This window comes from Passer domesticus, chromosome 5 (genome assembly GCF_036417665.1).
Source record: "Passer domesticus isolate bPasDom1 chromosome 5, bPasDom1.hap1, whole genome shotgun sequence".
In the NCBI taxonomy this organism is placed as follows: Eukaryota; Metazoa; Chordata; class Aves; order Passeriformes; family Passeridae; genus Passer; species Passer domesticus.
In genome coordinates this window covers 70,157,265-70,182,136 of record NC_087478.1, presented here as the reverse complement: position 1 = coordinate 70,182,136, position 24,872 = coordinate 70,157,265, and the positions used below count along the sequence as shown (strand labels likewise).

The window sequence follows — 24,872 nt, the reverse complement described above, 5'->3', positions numbered from 1 at the left end:
TATGCCAAAGCCCTGTTCCTTCAAAAGCTCTGTGTTATCATATGCAATATCATCATCACTTCTAATATAACGTTTCTGCTACAACACATCCTTCTACTTTTATTTTTCATACTCAAGTATTTTGCAAAATATATTTCTGATACTGTAATGGCAGTCAAAAAACTGAGAATGCTGGTCTGAATGGGTTGTAACTAGAGCTGCACTAATTGTAGAGGTAACTTCACAGAGCATCAGTGGACTGACTATTCTTTAAATGGACTGGATCTCTACACCCTCATCCTCTTCAACAACGGATGAACAACAGAACCTCCAAGTTAACAGCAGAAATGATAACCCAGAGAGTCTGGCTACCTTCCTACAAGCCTTTTTGTTTGAACTGTATGTGGTTGGCACACTTGATGCTTCTGTGCTGAGCCTTTACACTGGAAAATGAATCTCAGCTGCATCATCATTGCAGACTCCATTCATGTCAGGGTTATTATGCTCAGAGAGGAAGTAGCTGCTCCTTCCACACCTGCATGCTTGGGATCAGAGATGGACAGTTGTCACCATCAGCAGTAAAAACAGTTTGGAGGGGAGGCAAAAGATATGTATCACGTAATGGAGATGGAAAGGCTTACTGATGTGTGATCCTGTTCACTGCTATTTCACAGTTCTGCCAGGGGCTGCTAAAACAGGCATTTCTCTTGCTTATGAACAAAGTAGCACTTGTTTGGCAGACTGCAGGGCTTGGGATCTCCTCATGTGATTCATTACAGCAGCTATGTGAACTTGTGGTGGGGCAAGAATGGAAATAAGGGGTAGGGGCAAACATGGAGCCTGATTCACTTGTGCTTCACTGCAAAGCACAAGTGAATGATTCCACTGATTCCATTTTGCTTTGGAATGAGCTGAGGTATGCACCTTAGGAGTTGGTCTTGTGGTGAAATTTTGCCAGCTTTGCTTACATTAAACCTTTCTTCAGGAAAAATGGTGTAATCAGGTAAGATATGATCTTTATTCCTTAAGCTGTTCTCTGGGGGCCCTTGCGTCCATCCTCGGGGTCTCTCTCATACTGGCTGCAAAAGCTACCTAGTGGTCAACAACAGGTCAGAGCTGTAGAAACTGGGGCAAGGGGGCTCTCTTTCAGATTCCCTGGGTCATCTCAGCTTCAGCTCCTAGGAGTAGATTGCAAACTGCAGGAAGGTGATTCCTCTTGGACAACCTTTATGGCAGTTAATTCTAGTGCAGATCAGATGCTGACTTACTCTGAGTGAGAAGCCAAGCACCTGCATGATGCTGGTTCCTTTTTGTCTCCATCGTGCTTTTCTCACAGACTGTTTTCGTCACAATCACATGGGTTGTTTTCATCATGTCTGATTCCATATTAAACAAAGGTATTTTTGTTCCTGCTTTCCTGATCCAGAATACCTGTGGACTTCATGGCATATACTAGAATCACAGAAACACAGATATATTCATGCAAATACAGCCTCAGGAAGATTCCACTCCAATTTCATACTCAAAGTAGGGTCGGTGTTGAGCTCAGGCAAGGTTGCTCTGGGTTTTATCTGTTGTGTCTTGAAAAACTTCCAAGGATAGAGCCTGTACACAAATCTGTGTCCACTGCTTTGCTGGCGTCACAGTGGAATTCTTTTTCTTTCAATGTCATCAAAACCTTTTGTCTTCTTTCTTTGATCCTCTATAAAAGAAGACACTAGGCACACCACTGTAAAAACTAGATTCCCTGTAGGTGTTGACAGGTTGCTACCACAGCCATTTCTTCTTCAGGCTAAACATCTCACTGTCCTCAGCCCTTCCCTCACAGGTCCCGTGCTTCACTCTATCTGACAGTATATCCTTTGTCATTGATCTTGGACATGTGGTCTGCTCTCAAACTACTTTCCAAGATGCATCAGTTACTGAACAAAAGAATTTTTTTAAAAAATTAAAAGTCTCTATATTAGAGATACTTCTGATCTGCTGGACACAGTCATCCCTGGACATACCCTCTGTTTCATGGCTGATGGGAAATAAGGAGATATCCAAAGCAATTGTTGAGAGTCACTGCCCCTGAAGTGGTAAACCATAGGAGAATCAGGGCAGAAAGCAATGTGAGTAGAAGGAGGAAACACCCTGTTTATCCCAGTTTTGATTCTTATCCCCAGCCTTGCAGGCAGAGCCCAGGTGCCCTAGGGAATACTTCACCACTTCAGCGACTCTGTGTGGGTTCAGTGACTGAGCTGAAAGAACCAATCTTCTCTAAGAAATTTCCTGTAGTCTCCATTGATTTTCTTTTGAGAGGGAGACATATATAGAGCTTTGCTTTTTGCTTTCCTTTTACACAGAGAGAGCTTTAATTAGTGGCCTTTATGTTAAACTGTTAGATGTGGCCACCTGTGGCATCTTGAGGTTATTCACATTTGTAAGTGTTTTTAAATGTTGGGTCTAAGCCACCCAGAGATTTTACAGCAGGGGGAAATATTCAGTTGTCTGGAAGCTTTTCCATTACCTCAAACCACAGGAGTGGCATACAGGTGCTACTGAAGAGCAGTATTTGTACTAAAAGTCTTGTACTAATGTTTCTACTACAGGAAACGTTATTTTTTAGGAGGTGGGAGGACAAACGTGGGGGAGTTCAACTTGTTTTGCTGTTATTTATTTGTTCCTTTGTCTTATTCACTTAAGGGACAAGACATGAGTAAAAATGTTGATGAGTTATGTCGATTTTATTTTGTTCACTTGAACAAAAAGTTTGAACACTTGCCCATGGCAGTCATATAGTTTTCCTCTCCTCCTGTTTTTACTATGATGACTCTGTCTTTGTCAGGGCTTCCTCCAACTCATCCTATCCCATGACATCCCAGTATCTCTTCTCCCCACAGCTTTTCCCAGAGTTTGAATTTCCAATTTATAAAGGAAACCTGTTGGCCACATCTCCTCCATAGAATAGGTGAATGAAAAAGAAGGTATTTTATTCCTCAGTTGTTCTGTTGATAATCACAATCATTATAGGACAGTTATTAGTCTCTTTTTTTATGATGATTCTACTAGTCTCTGCCATATAAAAAGTTGTTTTATCAGGTAAGGTTCCATGTTACTTTATGAACTTACAATAGTCATATCCATGGAGATCCATTTGGGCATAAACAGGATGGGTGAGCTGCTCATGTGCTTAAAAGTAGAAAATACACCTGGAAAAGCAGTCTCCAAAGCAGAACTGGGTATCTGCAGAACATGAGAAGATCATTAGGTTCCAAACCTTAACCCAATGTTATATTTTGCAGATTTTATTTTCAAGATATACATGCCAATAACCTGGCAACAGTCACAAGCCCCAGATAGTTTTGCATGACCATGTGCTAAGGAGAGAAAAGAGAAATATTGTGCTTCAGAAAAAGGAAATGCTTGGTTGGGCACTCTTAATGTTACAAATGGGTACTGAAGACAGAGTTCCCTCCTAAGTGATGAATAGCAAGGGTGATCCCAGGACAGTTTACAGCAGAGAAGAGCAGAATATGATTCTGGATTGAATAAAACAATGAACTAGGACTAGTCCCCAGACACCAATCCTGTTTCTTGCCTATTTCATAGAAAAGTCATGAGCTTACCAAAAGCAACAGAAATTTTGCCATTGGCAAACACAGGGCTTTTGACCTATTGACTTTTTTTCAGAGCAATTTACCATGAGATTTCAGGCTCTGAAATTGGAGTGTGGATGAGTAATGTAGCTTGTACAGTGGAGCCCTGCTCTCAGCAGTCTCTGAAGTCAGGCTTCCAGGGCCAATGCTGATGTGTGGAATTTCACAACTCAATCCAGAAACACTCTCTAATATCCTCCCAGTGATTGCTGTTTTCACGAGCAGCCTGATATTTAATTAATTCTAAACCTTCACAAAAGTAGCGTGTTTGCAAAGCAGATGAAGTGAATCTAGCACAAGCAAATATTATCTGTATATTTTTGTCATGAGTAGAGAGCTCTGTTAGCTACAGAGGGAGCTCAGATTAATTCTGTGAATCTCAAACCCAAACAATATAGAGGAGAGACATAAACACACTGTACATTCAATGGGTGTACACTTTCTGACAGAAACACTGCTTATTGTTGCTTAGCACATATGATTTTGATAATACTGGATTTATTTTTCTTTGTCTAATATTCACAGTTCTGCCCAAACCCCTTGTGCACACAATGACAAGAAAACCAGATAAAGAGGAAAAAATGCAATGCAGATTAAGCATATTGAGAAATAGATTAGTAAATAATTAAAAAGATAGGAAATAATAAAACTACAACAGAGCATAACTATGTATTCTATACATACACATATGGAGAAAGAGAGATTATGCTTTGAAGGCATTATGAACTTTTGATTTTCTATCTGTTGGAGAACAGACACATTTTAAGGAAGCAAGAAAAATGATTACTTGAATTGTGATTACCTCTAACAAACTTCTGTGTTTGCTGGAGTAGTTTCAGTCACTTTTAGTGATATAACACCTCCTCAAACAAAAAAAGGAGGACAAAAGGAAAAAAAAAATCTAAGGTTAAGTACTAAACTACTTGACATTCCCCATCATTAATAGTACTGCCTTTGTCAGTTTGCTTATGTCTCAAAACAGCTTCATGAACTTTCTTTTCAGACAGAGAAAAATCTCAAATGTCTCTTGTCACTTCCTGCATAGAGCCTTGCAAAAGCAAAACTTCTGGCTTGCTTATCCAATTTCACTGTATAAGATTTATTGTTATCCTGACCCTAACAAAGACAGGTAGAATGAACCACTTCCTGACCACAGAAGCACAATGTGCATCACAAGACTTAGAAAGACAAGCTAGGAAATATGTGATTTTTTCCCTCTTTTTACTACATTATCTTTATTCTCAACCAGATACCAGAACAAGCTGCATCACCATTTACTTGCTCTCAAACACTACCCTGTTTCCCAGTATTAAAAAGACAGGAAGTATCACAAGTCATGTGCTGCAGAGTCATGACAAATTTGTTAGAATGCCTGAAACACAAATTTCTGTTTGTGTTTGAAGTCCATGTGTATTTACATGGGAGTTGAAGTCATATTGACTCTGGTTTTCACAAGACAAATTGCGTCAGATTCTCACTACCTGATGCAGAGAAACAAACTCCCTTCACCTGTGAAGATTTCAAGGCAACAAGAAGAGATTCTTCAGAGAAAGTGTAAGAGTTCAGCTCTCTTAATCTCTCTGCCATACCTGTATTTGAAATTAGCTATGAATTATGTTCTTATGTTCAATTACAAACAGATTGTGCAGACACATATGGTATGAATTCAGTAAATCACAAGATCCATTTTTCTTCTTACCAGATATAATTAAATTATTTGTGGATGTCATTTTTTGTATGCTTGATCCTCTTTGCAAAGGTGATGCAATGCAAATGTGCTATCATTGGAATGTTTTTTGTGGGGTTAAGGAGAAAGCACACTATCCCTTGAATTACAAGGTCTGAGATCTACAAACCTTACACAATTAGGAAGAGAATAAATGCCTATGTCAGTGGCAGGATGGGTTGGATAGCATTTGTTTAGGAGAACCAGAATCATTATGAGTGGACACAAAATTATGAAAGATCTATGTATAGAAAAATTACATTTTTAAATGTTCATTTACAAAGTAGTAAATGTGCAGAAACAGATAATTAATTTTAAAGGGCATTCTCCAACACTAACATTAGAAAGTTTAAGAGGTTAAACATTAACCAGACTGTAAATCCCTCCACTATGTTTTTCTACAAATAAGACTGTCTTCATTTTAATTATTTGGTGTTGTTCAGTGCCTCGAACGTTCAATGGGATTGCATTGCATATCACAACAGATAAAGAGCAGAGCAACAAACAGATCCAAACTAATTAAAAACGTAAAAAATATCTAATATAGTTTTATACATTCTAAAAAATATAGTTTTATACATACTAAAATATAGTATGTATAATATAGTTTTATACATACTAAAATATATTTTTATATAGTTAATACATATAGTATAAGTATTAATATAGTTTAATATAGTTTTATACATGCTAAAAAGACCAAAAACCAAACCCCAAAAAAAACCCCCAAACCTTAAGAAATTTCATTAATGACATTCAGGACTTTATATATGTGGAGGACACTGATGTTGTAGATAACATGTTTAAGGCTTTAAAAAGTATTGAATTTAGAACTGAACCTCATTTACACTATGGAACGAGAAAATGTCATGATGGTGATTTGCCTACAGCCTGAAAGGGCACCACGAGCCCTCAGAGATTTTTCTGTTTACTCTGTGACTGGGTCTGCAGCAGGGAGCAGTAGTGCTTTAGCATGGGCTACTGCTGAAATGTCTAAAATGAAAAACTGGGGGCACTGTCTTGGACATCAGCCCAGCTTGACCCAAGGAGCCTGCTTAGAGAACGGAAAGTCATTTGCCTGCTCTTTGACAAGCCCACTCTAACATGAAAGCATCACACAGCTGTTTTCCTCCTCACTGATGGGGGTTTTTTGTAGTTTTTGTAAAGTAAGAAGGGAAAAATAACCCACTGAGAAGCAGTTATACCAAAACATCTTAAGCCTGTTATATCATGAACAGAAAAAAAGGGACAAGCAGACAATCTTTTTCTTTTTTTTTTCCTTTTTCCCTTTTTTTCCTGCAAACATTTCCTTTCAGCTGTCCCTTTGAAGTCACAGGCTTATAGCACGAGTGACTGAGAGCAAGGAGCTGTGAAATGCGCCTTTGAGCCAGAGATCTCTCAAAGAGTATCACAAGGCATGTACGAGTGGGGAACATGACATCTGCAAATCAGTGTGGGCTCACTGAGGCTTTCTGCAGCCTCTGACTCTGAGAGCTACACAGAGCCACGAATTCCAATAGGGGAAAGTCACCTCCCATTTTCATCCCACCTTCCCCCTGGGTTATCTCACTTCCACTCTGGGCAGTGACTGTGTTTGTGTGACCAACTTATGGGAAAATAATTGGGCATGCTAAATACACTGGAATTTCTAATTGTAAAAGAAGACTATAACTTTTTGAAAAAATAATTTCTATCCTATTTTTTGAAGAGGTTTTGTAAGCCAAGTCTCAGTAAATGGCAGTGGATTTGAGAACTTAAATATTTGAATGACAATTGAGGTGAGATTTCAGAACTTCAAGTCACTTCAGTTTTTCCACAATACTGTTCAAAGTCCAAGGCTTGAAGAAATGTTACCCCATCTCTCTGTGGGCTGCCATAGGATAACACAGACAGGTACTGAAACTAGGGTCAGTGAGGAATTCCAACTGAAAACAGGCATTAAGAGGTGACAATTTGAATAGCCCAAGTGAATGCTCTTGCAGAATTCTTTTTCTTGCCTTCTTCTAATCAGCTTCTTTATTATTCATGCCACAGTCTTGTTCCTATTTTTGTCTCTCAAACTCACCCCATTTATTACTTTCTCTTGCCCCACACATCCTTGCATGTCTTTCTCTAGGTATGTTCTTGTGCTCTTCATGTAGGTTTGTGCTCTGTGGAGGCACGTTGCAATGCAGCAATCACTGCTGGGTGGTTCTGCTGCTCTTGCATGGCACAGTGGGAGGGATTTAATCTCCAACATGACACTTCAGGGACACAGCAGATTGATGGAGGAGATTGTTCCCTAGGTATGCTGCTAGCTACTATTCCTATCTAGATTTAATTTTACTTCCTGTAGGTTTGCTTTACCACGAAGTCCCAATTTAAAGAGTTGTTATGTAAAGATAGATTTAGGTTCAGAGAAGTGGCCCACTGCAGAAGAATACGGTAAAGTGTGACCTCAGAAAATGAAATATTTTAGTCAGTAGTCTTTTTTCCTTAGACATGTGTGCTGTGGAAAGGTGGTCTGAGATGCAGAAGCAGAAACAGGAAACTTGTAGACAGTAACAGATAAGTCTGCCAAAGAAGGGCAGAGAGTAATGCACAGCATAATTGTGGGATTTCAGGACTGTAATAAAAAGAGACAGATCCTCAACACCACAAATGGGAGAGGTGACTTCATCAGCAAGTCAAGTCATTATACCAACAGTTGTGATGAAACTGACACGGTGGTTCTGCCACAATGTAAATGAGTTTCCCACATGGTAAAATACGATGACACTGTTTCTGAATTTCAAAATCCACCTCTTTCTCTCTTTTAATTAAAAACTCATCTTTGAAATACAATGGAATGTGCAAGGGACATCAAATACATTCATCACCATCACTCAGTGCAAATTTTGTATCACACAGACTTCATTGCTAAAGTAACAAAGTGAGTTTGTGAACTTTGCAGATCTGTGCACAGAATAATGGCCTGCTCTTCTCCATCCTGTGCTAGTAAATGCCCCTCAGGTTTTTAATTTTTTTTGGCTTCAAATAATCCAGTTTATACTTTCTTAAACTCTATGTTTCAAATGTTCCCATTATTTTATATTGGTCAATATTCAAGTGTGGTCAAAATCTGAAGCAAACACACTATACAACGTCAGTTTAAAAACCAAACCATGCAGAGAGCTTGAGAGTATTTGCTTATGAATTTTAGTCTACCTGGCCCAGTGATGATTAATATAATTTTTACAGAAGGTACATGGTCAGAGACAAGTCCCCCAGTTTCCTAAGTTAAGCTTGCTAAACATTACATTATTTTTAACAGAGGCTTCTCTTAAAGGCATGGTGAATTAATGCAAAGCTAAGGTATTTTACCTTGCTAAAAGTAGCTGCAGCATGTTAGGACCAATATCTGGACCCATGCATCAGAGCCAGATTTAGACACAGATTTATTAAACTTGTAATAGAGTCAAAAGACAATTAGTCTGTAGCTATAGTCTATGTAATTAAAGTTGGTAGCAGTCATATAGTGAAACACAGCGCAGTCAGAGACTTAGGGAACCTACCCTAATCCAGTAGCTATTAAAAACTACTAAATAAATCTCTCCTTTTATTGGCAAGAACTATGTGTTCTTTGAGGTTCTCTGTTCACAAAAGGAGAGATGATCATGCAGACCCACAGTAAACAACCATTGTTGTGATCAACATATTTATAAATAGCTGTAGCAAACACTTTGTTTTAGATTTTTAAAAGTTTTTATAAGTATTTTTGTTAGGCATTGCCTCTCTATCCATCTTTCACAAACTTTTCTCAGACTGCAGAATGAGCTTGAAAATATAGATTACTGCTTTGTGGTGAGGAAATGACCTGATTAAGTTCCTTCAGTATTTCACTGCTTCAAATTCAGTCTACAGTAATATAGGTATAAAAAAAAAAAATTAGCTGCCATCTGAGAAAAAAAATTTGAACTTCTCTTCAATATATACTTAAATCCTTGCAAAGAATTTGAGCCATTCCCTGGTATACCTGAGTCACCATTCTTTCCACTGCTTCTAATTTACATCTTAGGTAAGCTGCAAAGTAAGATGGAAGATGTGTAAAAATCCCCAGAATTTATGGACACAGAAGAACAGATTAGATTTTCAAGCTCTTGAGAATTTCATATAAGACTGACCATGATGGTGTTTAAAAGAATATTAAAAGCATTTGCTGAGTAAAAAAATAAGGTACTTTCCAAAGCAGATTTGAGGATTATCTGATAGATCTTTGTGAGCGAATAAGAATATCCCATGCAAAAGCCAGGTACTTACACCATTTACAACTTAGGGAAAAGGAAAAATTTTCTTTAGCTTCAGGAAGAGTCTCTTTGGGCTCTCATATGTTAATATTCCTGTCAGAAACTCTGCTGTAACTCTGTCTGATAAACAGAATGAGAGTCTCCATGGGTTTATTCATGATCCCAAAAGGACTTCTTATGTCTTGGAGGGATTTGCAGATACTCACAGAAATATCACAGAATCTTTTTTGGACTCACTGGGAGGTTGAGGGGGTTAATCCATGGTTCTTTGAGAGACCCTCCCTGTACTGTACTGCAGTTCTCTGGGTTTTTTTCATGACCAATATTCCTACAGGCTCATTAAAAAAAAAAAAAAAAAAAAAAAATTAAGCCAGGAAAGACTAGAAAGACTGAGGTTTGGGTTATTGTAGGTTGGGGGTTTTTTTGTTTGTTTTGGGGTTTTTTTGTGCATTTTTTTTTTGGTGTTGTTTGTTTGTTTGTTTGTTTTGGTTTTTTGGGGTTTTTTTTAGGGCAGGAGGTTGGTTGTTGGTTTGGTTTGGGGGGGATTTTTTATGTCTGCCTGTATGTTAAATTGGTTTCAGTCAGCCTTCTGATCCCTCTCCTCTTTCACCAGCTTCACCACTTGTCAGTCAGGGACTTTGAGGAGCTCTCACAAGGTTTTTGTATTTAACAGCACAGGTGTGATAGGTGATCTGAGGATAATGAAGTACTGTGCCTCCAATTGTGCTGGGCTGCAGAGGGACTGCTTAACTCTCACCACACTTTTCCTTCAGAAGATGTATCCTTGAACCTAATGATCTTCAATTCAATCTGAACAGAAACTTAAATAACTCTTCTGCTGATGCAACCTTTCTCATGGCTGAAGATAGGTATACTATTAGTCTGAGTTTTAGCATTGCTATTTTAACTGAAGTGCTTGAAGAAGATAGTTATAGTCAGATAAAACTTGTTTGGTGATGGGTGTGAGGAGCTTCAGTCAAGTTCCAGCAGCAGTGGTGCAGCACAAGGCAGAAAGGATAATTCACTTACTGCAATCTGTCACTTTGATATCCCTTTTCTATCTTTCCTATAACCTCTGTCAGCAGAAATCTGTATAGGTGCACTGATGAAATGTGTGTGGTATGAGCTAGCCCCCAGTTTTTCCCTTTTGATGACATCATCCACTCTTCCAACCCATTTATGGTGTTCTGTGAAACAACTTTTGGAGCTGGGTCATGCCCAAATCGAATGGTGGTTGCAGTGAATAAATTCAGGTCTTAGTACATGTTTCTGTGCACTGGCTGCCCGGTCTAACTAGATCCCAGAATATTCTGGTTTGGAAGGACCCACAAGGATCACCAAGTCCAGCCCTTAAGTGAATGGTCCATGCAGTGATCCGGTGTTATTAGAACCATGCACTGACTGATAGAGCTTATCCCAGGTCATATACTCTTCATCCAGACTGCTTGCTCCAGGAATATTTAACTGTAATGGCTTCAGGTTTTTATCAAATTATATCTCTGCTCATTAATTGTAATAAAATTTAAATTGCAATAAAATGTGGCTCTCCTCTTCCTGAGAGTTTAAAATGTTTTAAAAATATTTTTAAAACCATTCTACTGCGGAAATGACTGTTTTATGTGGCAGCTCCTTATCTGTGCCTCTAGATGGAGATCCTATCCATTTAACTCAGTCCTCTAGAGAAAGCTGTGGGATACTTCCGTTTTGCCTTTCATACTGCAAAGAATAATTTTTTGGTTTTTTCTCTGATTTCTGGATTATAAATTTATTTTGATCTTAGCAATTAGACATATTTCACAACTTACCTGAAAAAAACCCCAAAAACATAACAAAATGTAAAAAAATGCTCTTCTCTTCTAGCTTTCAAGAGCAAGAGCATTCCTAACTATCTACTTTGCCTGAAATGTAATTCTGAAACCTTCTCCTTCACAATTGCCACTCTGAAAACTCCCTCTACTGTGTAAGCATCTCTAACCAGCTGAGGTGCACAGGATTGCAGGTGGGACTCATAAGGAATGACATGAACCTTTGTACTCAGTCACTTTTATCATGTGCATAAATCTTATGGTTTCACAAGAACAGAGAGGAAAACCTTCCATAACTTCACCAAGAGAATTGGTTATTTTCTCACTAGCTTTGGACCAAGGTTTTTTATTATAATGCTAGCAAGAATAAGGAGGCATGTACTCACATTATCACATTATTATTAGAGAAAGTATCTTCTGTAGTCCAGGAGGTAAAAATCCCTTTTTGTGGATCAAAACCAATTAGATTGAGTCGTGTATTAAGCATATTTTTTCAGGTGTGCCCAGTGCAGCAGGATGCAAAGTTTAGCTTGTAATGGTATCAGCCCAAAGGCAGAATGAAAATTCTCTCTTGATTTTACAGGTCCTGAAAAAAACATATCTGCAGCCAAACCTATAATGATAGAAAGGTAATATTTCATGTGCCTTAGTTCCAATGGGTGACTATCATAACAGTAGTAATAGTAATAACAGTACCAATATATTAGAAATACTTTGTTATCACATCTTTGAGGAAAAACTACCTTTTTCATTTTTATTTATTTCCTGAAACTAGAGAGATCATTGTTTATTTGTTTTTGGAGTTTTTTTACTATGCTGTCTACACTTCTACTTATGTCATATTTAATATCAAAAAGTTGAGCTCATGATACGATATTTACTTCTACATAGTTTTTCTATATTCCCTTCTATACAGTTTTGGGCTGCAAGAGCAGCAGTGTGCAAGTTGTAGTGAACAGCTTTACAAATCCTCAGACCCTAATGTGCCCTGAGGCAGCAGTTTTGGTGCCAGCATTGACACCTACTCATATACAGTCCCCTGCTGCTTTTGGGGAAATAATTTCATTTTTGCCTTGTTTCAGTTGTTGCTTGTGGTACACTATTGGTTTGCCTTTTTTCATATTTTCTGACTCTGATCTACTTGTTTTTTCAAGATCTGTGCAGAAATTTTTAATTTTGTCCTTAGGTATCCTTCAGAATTCGATGGGCAAAAGTAGATCCAAGCAGGCCCACACAATATTTTTTTGTAGGACATGTGTTAATTGAAATAAACAAAAGGTAATGGAAATGAAAAAAAGTAACAGACCACACCAAGACAGTAACACTTAGCAAAGATGTTTCTAGTTTCAAAAGGATTACTGAAGATAATACATGTGGAGAAGATTTTAGTCTCCAGGTGTTTGGGTACTTTCTGAAATGCATTTTTACCAAAAGTCCAGATTATATATATATATTCTGTCTTAGAGTCTGCAATTAATTCTGGCTAACAGACCTAGGACATTTATCACAGATTAAGGGAATTTGTTTCTCTCTTTTTGTTTTCACACTGTGAGTTTAAAATGGTGCCAGAAAGAAATTTAGAATCAAAATCAATTCAGCTCAGGATAAAAATCATTTCAGGAAAAAAAAATCCATTATTACTAAAGCAAACATCAAATATATTTTACATGGGTTTGGGCTAAAGAGGAACTAGATAAAAAAAAGGAAGATAAAGTATATTTCCTTCTGCTTGAGACTTAGATGCTTAGATGTGCCCTCAGAATGGCAATGCACATACATTCTTGGGTAATCCTATTTAAATCACAAATATAACTTTCAGGTGCTGATTATTTGTTGTCTCTTTCATGTCTTGACCTTTATATGGTTTCAGAGAATTCAAAGAAGACATTAAATCTTTTAAATTTAAATCCATTAAATTTAACTTGTCAATATGCACAATACAGAAGAAGAGTTGGTCTAACAAACTCTGACAGGCGTGATGTATCAGCCATTTTTTTCAATATACCACACATTTCTGTAGTCTGTTTTGTGGCAGATGTTGGAGATATATTTTAAATTTAAAATTACAATGTTTGCTACAAAATTTGCCTGAACCAAATGGATGTCCTCCTGTCAGAGTAAGTGAAAAGCACATCTCAGCAGGATGCAATGCTTAAGTATGCCCCAGCTCTGCCCTAAACTGTTGCCCAGTCAATAGAAGGGAATGATTTTCAGTACTGTGAGTTCTTTAAAGGGAGGAACTACTGCACTGGGAATGTTTCCCAAGTACATCTCAAATATCAAACAATGAATTATTTTATATGTGGATTTCTTGGCTTTGGACATTTTCTCTGCAGTGATTATGATGTTTCCACTCCAAAAAGTCATATATATTTTGAAATATATTTCAGAAAATTATCCTGGTTGCTTTTAAGGTCACAAGAGAAATTCCTTGCCTTTTCTGGGTATTCTCTGTTTAGCAAGAATGCACTTAGTATAGAAGGATAAATTATGGTCACCCATGGGAGTCAGTGCCATATTGTGCAACTCACACAAACACCCATGGGCTTGCAGAGGAGAGCTCTGTTTGTTCAAGAATAAGATCTGGTATTTCTCACACAGGAGGTCATATTACCTTAAAATGCCTCTGCCCCGTAGGTCTGCCTGATGAATAACATCTGCTCCCATAACAACTGCCTCAGCAGCAGGAGAGATGGGCTCTGTGGCAAGACAAAAACAGAAGTAGTGCTCAGGCAGTCCTGCAGCAAGCAGCCACGATGAGAAACAGAACCCTCTCTGTGCACCTGATGCCAGCCCTGCTGGAGCCAACAGGAAGGAGCCCAGAGGATTGCAGGGGCTCTTGGGTTAGGAAGCATGCACACCCCTGCCTCTGCGTGGGTAATTCCAGTACTCTGAGCAGTGACCATGTATGTCAGTGAAATCAGATTTGTCTCTCCAGCCCTACAGCCTCTCATCAACACACACAGCACAATATGCTTCACTTTACCATCACACTGATGCAGGCAAAGGGAAGCTTTTACTGGAGCTGGCGACAGCAGATGTTTCCCTGTACCTCAGAAACTGTAACTACCCTTGTAATTTGCAGCCCAGAGCTACCAGCCTTCTTAAGGGCTGGAAAGTTTTGTGCAAAAAGAGGGAAAGAGACTCCTTTGCTTTGCCTCCATTCATATTAACACAATGAAATCCTATTCCTAGCAACGAAGATTAGCATCCCATAGATCCCCATAAAATCAGGGGAATTGTTACTGAATTGCCAATATTTACAGTGAAAGTGGGTAAAAACTTCACCTGAATTTCACCTGAAAAATTTCACTCATAAAGTCAGCTGGGAAACAGTAATTCGGTTTTATAAATTTCAAGTTTTTAAAATTAATTTTGTTCTTCAGTAGAATGAAAACAGAACTTCTGCAAAGTCTTTCAGAAATACGTTGTAGAGAAACACTTGTTTCCTTAAAACAAAACATAATTTTTTTCGTCTCTAATCCACTCTCACTCATTTCCATTTTGCTCCCCCACTCACTTTCTGTCACCAGAGGTAGCTGCAGAGCACTAGATCATGAACCTTCTTCAGCTGATTTTTTTTTTAATCAATACATCTCTATGCATGATTTTGCCTCTTCATTAAAAATGCATTCTGTTAAGAATGTTCAAAAACAATTCTGCTTGGAATAAATTCTTAGCTTGTCCAAAAAATTGATGTCTTACACATCTAACTGGATAACCAGCTGCTCAGCTGTGAAGCTTTGGGAGAAAAGTAGACTTGGAATTGCTGAAATGACAGTCCTATATATTAAAGGTGTCCCATCAATGTTTTTGCACAGAGTAGAAATTCTGCCCTCAGCCTTTTCCTACTGCACAAAGCACACACTTAACTGAAGCATTCCTCTTCCTCATTTTGTTATCTTGAGCCTGATCTCAAGGATTTTAGTGTTGTACCTGTAAATAGATAGCAAGAAATGAATATCTGTTGAACCTTATGTTCCTCTATTTATTCATGTATTCACTTCAACACAGAAATGGAAAAAAAAATTTAGCTGTTTTTGACAGCAAAGGCAAATGCATGAGCCCCACCCTCTGCCAGTTGTATTTCTATAAATATAAATTTCAAGATTACAAAGTTTCTTCAGACAAAAAACATTTTACTCTGGTTTAGCATTTTGACTTTTCCACAGAGACAGGCTTGCTTATTTTTCCAAGAGTTCAGAAGGGTTTTGCCACTGTGCTGACATTTTGCATCATCTTTCCTTTGCATCTGGAAAAAAAAAAAAAAAGGGAAAAAAAAAAGCACAGTTCTGAAATGACAGTAAAAATGCATTGTTCTTTTGAAGTTACGTGGACTGCATATGTCTGTGCATCAGCAGGTTAGTCAGAGGGCCAGAGGAGAATTTTCTAATCCCTGGTGTATAGAGGAGACATACATAGATAATTTTTTTTGTCTTCCTTTGATTGCACCACCATGTTTAGAGACTCCTTCTTAAAGAAGTGATGCTTTATGTGTGGGGGTAAAAACAGCAGAATATTGCAATTAGAAAAAAACTCTAACTTCCCTGTCACATCTGGCCTTCATGCTTCAATAATCCCTTGAGCACTGCTCATAAATAATGAGCACTCAGATGCTGTACAATTCTAGCTCATTCTATTGACTTCCAGGGGATGCACAAAAGGATAGAATATATCCTGAAGGCAAAAGCATGCACTGTTTTCTTACTCTTCTATTAAATGTGTATCACTAGCAATTTAATTACAATTTATTGAGCACTGCCAGTAGGGTATACCGGGCACAAAAATAATTGCTATGTGTAAACAGAACTGATTTTTATCTGTTTCTTTATTTAGCATTACCCTGCTATCTATTTCAGACCTTTTGTTTTAGCTTTATGTGATGCAGATTAACAATATTATGATTTGAAAAATAATGGGAAAAGTGCAATCAAGCAAATATCAAGCATGCTTAAAAAAACCCCAAACAAACAACGTCTTATCCAGGTACAAATACTCAAAAGTAAAAAGTAACTTTAATCTTACTGAAATTGAAAAAAATAGAAATAAAATATGTTTGGATCTAACTAGATAGGCAAATGATCAGCTGAGGTGAGTTTACAAACTGTTAACTTCAAACCCTACCCTCTTTTGTTTATTGACACACTAATTAGCTTGATGAAGTGCCAGAATCTTTGTATGTGTTGCCTAAAAAAGGAACTGGAGGGTAAGAAAAATGGGGGGAGATATGATAAAAACCCATTCCATAAACCTCACAGAAGCATGCCCAAGTGGAGAATGAAAGAAAGACAGAACCAGAGATCTCCTTCTCATGATCTGTCTTTCAGTAGATCACAGCTTCACTTTGGGTTATAAGAATGTTACACCCTCCAGTCTAGACTTTTTTTTTAAATTAGGATTTGAAATGAATAAAGTGAACTATTTTGTTAGCAAGAAAGAAAATAATATGCAGGTTCAGTTCCAAAATATTCAAGTCGATATTAGTTTTAAAAAATAGCAAAGAGAAAATGCATCTGAGAACTTAAAAATGTAGTTTTCCATCCAAATGTGTGTCTTTCTCACATATTTAGAGCTAGCTAGCCTATTGTTGTTATTCCTAAACTGTACACTGTAAGGTGTTTCCTTTAGCCAAAGCTGACTGGTTTTTCCTGAATACATCTAGCTTTAAACTTTTGCCAAGTAGTTTTTTTTTTTTTTTGCGATCCGTTCCTTAAAGGCAAAGGGACTAACTTCCTCATGGTATCTGTTTTCTTTCCTCTGCAGGCTTAAGTTGTAACTGGGTATCTTATTATCAGAACCGAAATGAATAACTCAACGTACATAAACTCTTCCTCTGAAAATGTGATGGCCTTGGAGAGCCCCTATAAAACTGTCGAGGTGGTGTTCATTGTCCTGGTGGCAGGATCACTCAGCCTAGTCACCATAATTGGGAACATCCTGGTCATGGTGTCAATCAAAGTCAACAGGCACCTCCAGACTGTCAACAATTATTTCCTGTTCAGCCTGGCCTGTGCTGACTTGATCATCGGCATCTTTTCCATGAACCTGTACACCCTCTACACTGTGATAGGCTACTGGCCCTTGGGGCCCGTGGTGTGTGACCTCTGGCTGGCTCTTGACTATGTGGTCAGCAATGCCTCTGTAATGAACCTGCTCATTATCAGCTTTGACAGGTACTTTTGTGTCACCAAGCCCCTGACGTATCCTGTGAAGCGGACCACGAAGATGGCCGGCATGATGATCGCAGCTGCCTGGGTGCTGTCCTTCATCCTGTGGGCCCCTGCAATTCTCTTCTGGCAATTCATTGTGGGAGGAAGGACTGTCCCAGATGGGGACTGCTACATCCAGTTTTTCTCCAACCCTGCTGTCACTTTTGGCACTGCCATTGCAGCGTTCTATTTGCCTGTCATCATCATGACTGTCCTTTACTGGCAAATCTCTCGAGCCAGTAAGAGTCGGATAAAGAAAGGAAAAAAGGAAGCTGCCCAAAACCAAGAAACAGTTTCCCCCAGCCTTGTCCAAGGTAAAATAGTAAAACCAAACAATAACAACATCCCAACCAGCGGGGATGGGTTGGAGCACAGCAAAATTCAGAACGGAAAAACCAGCGAAGAGACTGTGACCAATAACTGTGTTCAAGGTGAGAAGGAGAGCTCCAACGACTCCACCTCCATCAGTGTGGTCGCTTCCAACTTGAAAGAGGATGAAACTACCAAAGATGCCAGACTGGCTTCTGCCTCACAAGACCATGTCAAAGCAGAGAACTCCAAGCTGACATGCATCAGGATAGTCACCAAGTCCCAAAAGGGGGACTGCTGTGCCCCTACCAACACTACCGTGGAGATCGTAGGCACGAACGGGGAGGAGAAGCAGAACAGCGTAGCCCGGAAAATCGTCAAGATGACAAAGCAGCCAGCCAAAAAGAAACCACCCCCTTCTAGAGAGAAAAAGGTGACAAGGACGATTTTGGCCATCCTCCTGGCCTTCATCATCACCTGGACCCCATACAATGTGATGGTGCTCATCAACAGCTTCTGCACATCCTGCATCCCTGGCACCGTATGGACCCTTGGTTACTGGCTCTGTTACATCAACAGCACCGTCAACCCCGCCTGCTACGCGCTCTGCAATGCCACCTTCAAGAAGACCTTTAAGGACCTTCTTATGTGTCAGTACAAGAATATAGGAGCTACAAGGTAAAAATAATAATGAAAATAATTATGGAAAGGGTGGAGAAGTTCCAAATTAAATTTAAAAAAACCCTTGATGCTACAGCACTTTATGGTCTTCTATGGAATGTGCAATCCAGGATGTTAGTGGAAATACTGATAAGGGACATCAGCTGTACCCCTGAGAACTACACTTTAAAACAGTTTTTTTTAATAAATGAAAATAAATCCTTAGGACACGGGGATGTTTGAGAAATTATTCAAGTATGTGGACTGGAGGCACAGTTCCTTACTTTCTGAGAGTATTCGGCAGAAGGGCTTTAAAGTCTATGATTTTTGGGTCATTCTGTGTAAAATACGTGTTCTTTCATTCTCTTTTTCTTGTTGGTTTTTTTTCCCCTGTGTGTGTTTATTATGTCTTCATCCAGGTTAAAAAAAAAAACAAAAAAAAAACCAAAAAAAACCAACCCAAATTTTAATAATAACTGTGTGGAAGAGGCATAGGAGTTTGGAAGATCATTGCATAATCCAAATCAATCATGGCAGAAATTTTCTAAAGCTCAAAGTTGTCTAAAGCTGTTTTGCCACTGTCATATAAGAAGCTTAATGTTAGGTAAATCGTGATGAAAGTTTTTTATGTTGTTTATGACACACCATTTCCAACACCACATCAGTTCTGAAAGTGTTCTTATGCACAATGTGTAATCACTGTATATTGTTCCAAGTCTGCTGCTTGCCCCATCCCAGGGGAGTTTGTTCTGTGACTACTTCATCATGTCAAGATCAAAGTGAAAAGACATGGTCTCATCCAGATTGCTACGTACCAAGGCTTCTTCAGCACCCATGTAAACCAAAGTTTTTGAGACTATTTTGTTCACTTTATTCATCACATAACATCAACCTGTGGATTTGTCTTTTACCTTCATCAGCCTTTTCTTCCTTTCTGTACCTTACTTGTCCAGGGCAAGACTGAACATCAAAAGAAGCTGTAAATTTAAAGGTCTCATCCAGTCAGCCACCATGGTGGCCAAACAAAGGGACTCAGCTGAAGAATAGAAACAAAGTTATTACTAGAAAAATGAAAAGCTACATCCATTTAAAGTTGGATGTACAGAGGAAGAGGCATGTTGAGGCTTCACAGAATGAATAGTTAATATTAGATGACCATGCTCTTGACCTGTCAAAAGATAATTCTGTGATTAATTTATTGAGGTAAAGAATAAGACAGACTGACATACCCACCTGGATCAAGCTTTGCTAATCCCTTAGTGTGAAACTGGGGTCCTTTCTGGGTGAATCCTGCACAAGATGTTTGCTTTCTGGAAAATATATTGGTTACGTTGCCTTGTATTACCTGAGAGCCATATTTTGACTGTAAGTGAGGGGGGAACACTAATAAAAATGCAGACAGGAAAACTGTGGTTATAGAAAAATAGATATGAAAATATCTTGATGGGAGTCTGGCAAGGGTTAAGTTCAAATATTTTTTGCTACTTTACACTAGGTGAAATTTAGATCATTTCTGCCCGACAAAGAATTTAGTATTCCAGTATTTGATATTTACTGTAGCAAAACTAAACATTTTGTGGACAGGTCAGAGGGTGTAGATTACTGAAAACAGAGATTGTCTGTGCATATTTTATTTACCTCCTTCTCAGGAAGTTTTTTACCTCTAACTTCCAGGCCCTAACAAAGGTACATTTATATGTTTTCTTACCCAAAAAAAGCATAGACAGTGTCCTGAGGATCTCTTTTCTGGACTGAAAGCCACCCACCCAACAGGACAGCAATTAATTCAGTTATTTCATGTTACAACTTCAGAGTATTCCAAAACACACCTCAAAATAGCAGCCTCTGAGATTACAAAGAAATTAATCTTGCAGAATTAAGTTTTACATTTGACAAGCTTAATGGAACACAGTGTCAAAGCACTCTGGTATCATGACAATTTTCATGTTTTGCAGTACAAATTCCCAGCAGAAAGTGAAAACGAGGAGGATTAAACTGCAGTAAATTAAGGCCATGTTAAATTCTGGATTAACATGTCTTAATATGAAGTCATTGAATTTATACCCCTAGTGATTTCATCCTAATATAACTGTCTCTATACAGCGAAGGATCTAATTTTGCAACTCTCACTTGCCTTGAGTCAAACCTACTATCAAAGTTTTCATCTTCCTGCTTGTAAGGAAGAATAAGTAAATGACAAAGCTTGCCAAAATGAGCACTGCTTGCCTTTTAAAACTTCATTCACTACTTATCTTGACAGGTCAAAGGAAGGACTTACACATTCCCAGGTTTTTTTCATTCTCTTACAGTGTTAGAAAAATCCATATAAAATCCCAAGATAAAATAAAATCAAATATGTTCAATTTCTAAATTTGACTTCTTTAGAAAAGTTTCATAAAAGAAACACACCTGCTTCTTTCTTTCAGCAACTGCTGTGGGTATCAATAGTACAGGTACTCAAATTGTGTAATAATGGTTTGAATAGCCATACTTCATCCTCTAACTCGGGTTTTCTGGCAGGTATGTAAATCCCTTATTCTCATATTTGAAGCTATCACTTGTTTATAATGAATTCATCTAACAGATAAGGACACTCCTACAGGTTAAGAAGTGCAACAGATAGATTGCAATTATACTCCTCCATCATGTGATATGATGACACTCAAAATACCACAGGAAGAAAAGTATTTTGGGGCCAGCATTCATGAAAAAATACAAGCAAAGGAAAAACCATAATTTTGAAGTTTTCCAGCACTTTTCCCTAGCACCACCCTCACTTTTGATCTCAGAAGATGCTTTGATTTGTGTTATAGTATATTTAAAAGGCTTGCAGACCACACAATCCTCTTTTCCACCCTGTAACAGTTTATGGTACATTTACATTTGCAGACAATTAAACAGTGTAAAAATAGATGACATAGTGCACCTATGTAAGGATCCACAGGCATGCAAACACACAACCCTATATGGTTTATATACATTAAAATTAACCAGCCAATATTCAAGATACTGCATGGAACCTTGTCTGCCTAGTGTGCATTGCCAGCTGCTGGGAGGTGCAGAGCCAACACTTACTGCACTGTCTCGCCCCTCCTGAAGGCAGAGAAGAGGCAGAACGTGCCCTCAGATATTGGGAAACTCTTGGGTCTTCAGGTGGTTGTGGCTCAGTAAGACAAAAATGTGCTAATGGTCCAGAACCAAAATAATTTCTTCTTGAAAATCCTTTGAGCTTTCATGTCTTTCCTTTGTGTCCCAAACCACGCTCACCAGGTTTCACTTCCCTCCTGAGTGATAGATCTGCAGGATCTAGATGTCAGTCTTGAAGAGCAGCTCTCCCTGGGTAACTTCGCTTCCCTGGCTGTCACCTGCACCCTGTGGTCCCCAAGGCCCCAGGTGGCCCTGCTGCTGGAGCTGCCTCATCTTCACCTTGAGCTTGGCCAGAGGATCCCAGCGGCACGTCCACACCATGTGCTGTGCTGGCCACTTCTGTTTCACAGAGAAATCCAGCACACTGTGCAGGTGACTCATGAGAACAAAAAGAAGAAAAAACATCCCAAAAACTATAACTGACAACAAAAAATTGCAGCTAGAAATTCTTGCCCCCTCCTTTTCTTCCTCTTTCCTTATTTCCAGAAAGAGGCAGCCCATGGGGAGTGATTTGTGTTGTCATGGGACAGCCCTACCTTCATGCTCCAGGAAGAGAACAGCAACTTGGAGATGCATCAATCCAGTGGGCAAGCTTTCTGAATATTAAAGATGTCTCTAAAGAGAAATGAAGAAATGAAGAACGGAAGGAAGAAAAAGAAAAAAAAGAAAAAGAAAAAGAAAAAGAAAAAGAAAAAGAAAAAGAAAAAGAAAAAGAAAAAGAAAAAGAAAAAGAAAAAGAAGGAAAAGGAAAAAAAGAAGGAAGGAAGAAAGCAAGAAAGCTTTAAAATTTGTTTTCCAGTGAGAACAAAATCTAAGAAAAACTTGACAGCCTTCTTTCTGTTTGATATGTCCATTTGATTTATTAGGAATCATAGGATCTATTGGAAGGAGTATTTGAATGTCGCCTGATGAAAGGCAGTCCAAAGACAACAAACACAACTATATCGGTCAGATTGCTTTTTCTTGCTTTCTTTCATGGTTTTGTTGTTTTTCTTTTTTTTTTTTTTGCTGTACAAAAGCTCACAGGGATGGGAGTGTTCAAGTGGACCCCAGAGATCAGTTGCTTGGCAAAGCATGAAGGGGACAAAAGCAAGTGCTATCAGCACAAATCTATCAGCCCACTGCTTTATATTCTTCTGGTGGAGAAAAACGCATTGACAAGAAGAGGTGCCTTCAAAAAGTGTGGCTGTGGTGAAAACAGCCCACACACCACTGAAGAAACTCTTGAAGTGGCCCAGCAGCTCCTGGCCTCTGATCCAGGGATAGGAGCAGGAGGGCAGAGACTTTTTTTAATTTTATCTCCTTATGGATTTGAATGTGTCCATCTATCTATGGGACTTGCTAGCAAAGTCGCTGTCCCCTTCCCCAGTTTTGACTGATTTTGAGCTCTGTTCTTTATTCCTATGAGTGGGACATTCCTATGGATGAGTGTTGCCTCAGGACACAGCTCCCAGTTTCTCCTGTGGCAGCACACTTTGAGTTTTTCACCTCTGCTGACAGTACCTCTCCTTGCCACTTCTATGCCCCAAAATTAATCATGGCAGTGGCCTAGCAGGACTGAATAGGCAAAGCATCCTGACAACCAACTTGCTGGAAACTTGGTATGAATGCAGCTTGGGGCAGGAGTGGAGTAGAGCCATGCTGATGGCTCTCTCCCCCCTTAAAATACTTTAAAAAAATCTTTATTTTTTGACAAATTGTGGAGTTTCTAGGGGCGAGAATTTAAAATTTTACATAAAAAAGGACAGGGAAACAAACTCTGGCCCTGTGCACAGGGGGTGTTTGCTGATAGTTAATTTGGAGTTTGACAGTCCCAGATGACAACAGTGCAAGCGGTAAAAATTGAGAGGCTTAAAAGAAGTTAGCTTTTCTTTCACTACAGACACTTACAAGGGTATGATTTCTATACAATATTGCTTTTTCAGTTCTGGTATGTTACAACATGCTCTAGACTTTTAAGGAATCTTTCTTTTTTTTTGTGTTTGTAGAGAACCTTGCCTTGAAGGACCATCAGAGATGGTCTTTAATTTTCTGTGGCCTCTCTTCTCAGCCTATTTTTCCTCTTTTGCCACAGTTTTACCAAAAAGCTTTCCTCCTTACTTTAGCAATGTCCCCTGTGTTACAGCTACAGGCTTGTAGTTTCACTTGCTTTTCAGGTGCTGTGAATGCTGGTATTTAACCTCCTTGACCCCACCCAAAAACTGCCTTCCCTAGCATGCAACATCCTCCTCCACTGAAGCCCAAGCTACTGTGTGGAGAGGCAAGTTCCATAAATCCTTTCTGCATGGGCTTTAAATTGGAAGTAAAACAAACCCTCCAATGAAACAAAGCCAAATCAGTTCTTTTGTTCCCCAGTTGTGTTATCTCTGTGTTAGGCACAACAGTGGATAATGTCAAAGAGTGAATGTGCTGGTAGTGGGATATCATGCTGCCACATGCACGGATTAATTTTCTGCTCTGTGCAGCAGAAAGGCAGCCCTGCCTTCCCTTGAATCCCCTTTCATTCATGAGCTTACTGGCAGAGCATTCACTGAGAGCCCAAACCTAAGAATGTAATTACAGCAAGGCTGAGTTGAACATCTACCACGACCAATGTAATTATTTCTCCTATATTTTTACTTCCCTCCTTTTGCAATGGCCTCTTTTGCTACACTGTGGAGCTAGTGGGTTACATGAGCATATCAGTCCTCCCAGGCCTCATATTTCAGAGTACTGGGTAGATTTGTTAAACATCTTTCATTCCAGTAATAACCAAATAAAAGAAAATAAATTCCTGTGTCCTTTTGCCTTCCAAAGTTCTGCATTACCTGAAGAGTGGCATTCAGTAACTACTCTTTTTGGTCTTTCCACTGTGAGTTTCTTCTCTTTTCTTTTTTTCTTTTTCTTTTTCTTTTCTTTTTCTTTTCTTTTCTCTTTTTATTTTTTTTTTCTGGATCATACTTGCCAAGAAGCACATAGAAACCATTTTCTGAGATGTCCCAAAGTGCTCTGAGTCTGGCAGAAGCAGCTCTGTGTGGTACATGAGGCAGTGTGACCTCGGAAGGAAGAATTTATTTAAGAATTTAAGATATTAAACACTGAGTGTTTACTATCTGGACTGACTCACCTGACAGCACTGTAGAAAGCACAGG

At 38.8% G+C, this 24,872-nt stretch overlaps 1 protein-coding gene across 2 annotated transcripts in view; it reads left to right on the top strand.

The window, feature by feature from the left end:
- CHRM2 (cholinergic receptor muscarinic 2) overlaps positions 1-24,507 on the top strand; it is an 85,697-nt gene extending 61,190 nt beyond the window's left edge. Inside the window, exons 2-3 of one of the 2 annotated variants that reach the window (XM_064420911.1) lie at positions 17,180-18,612; positions 21,865-24,507. In XM_064420911.1, the coding sequence (XP_064276981.1) occupies positions 17,219-18,612; positions 21,865-21,886 (1,416 nt within the window). In that variant the 5' untranslated portion in view covers positions 17,180-17,218 and the 3' untranslated portion in view covers positions 21,887-24,507. Of the gene's footprint in view, positions 1-17,179 lie in introns of both variants that reach the window. The other variant, XM_064420912.1, reaches the window with a different exon arrangement.
- The last annotated feature ends 365 nt before the right edge of the window (positions 24,508-24,872 follow it).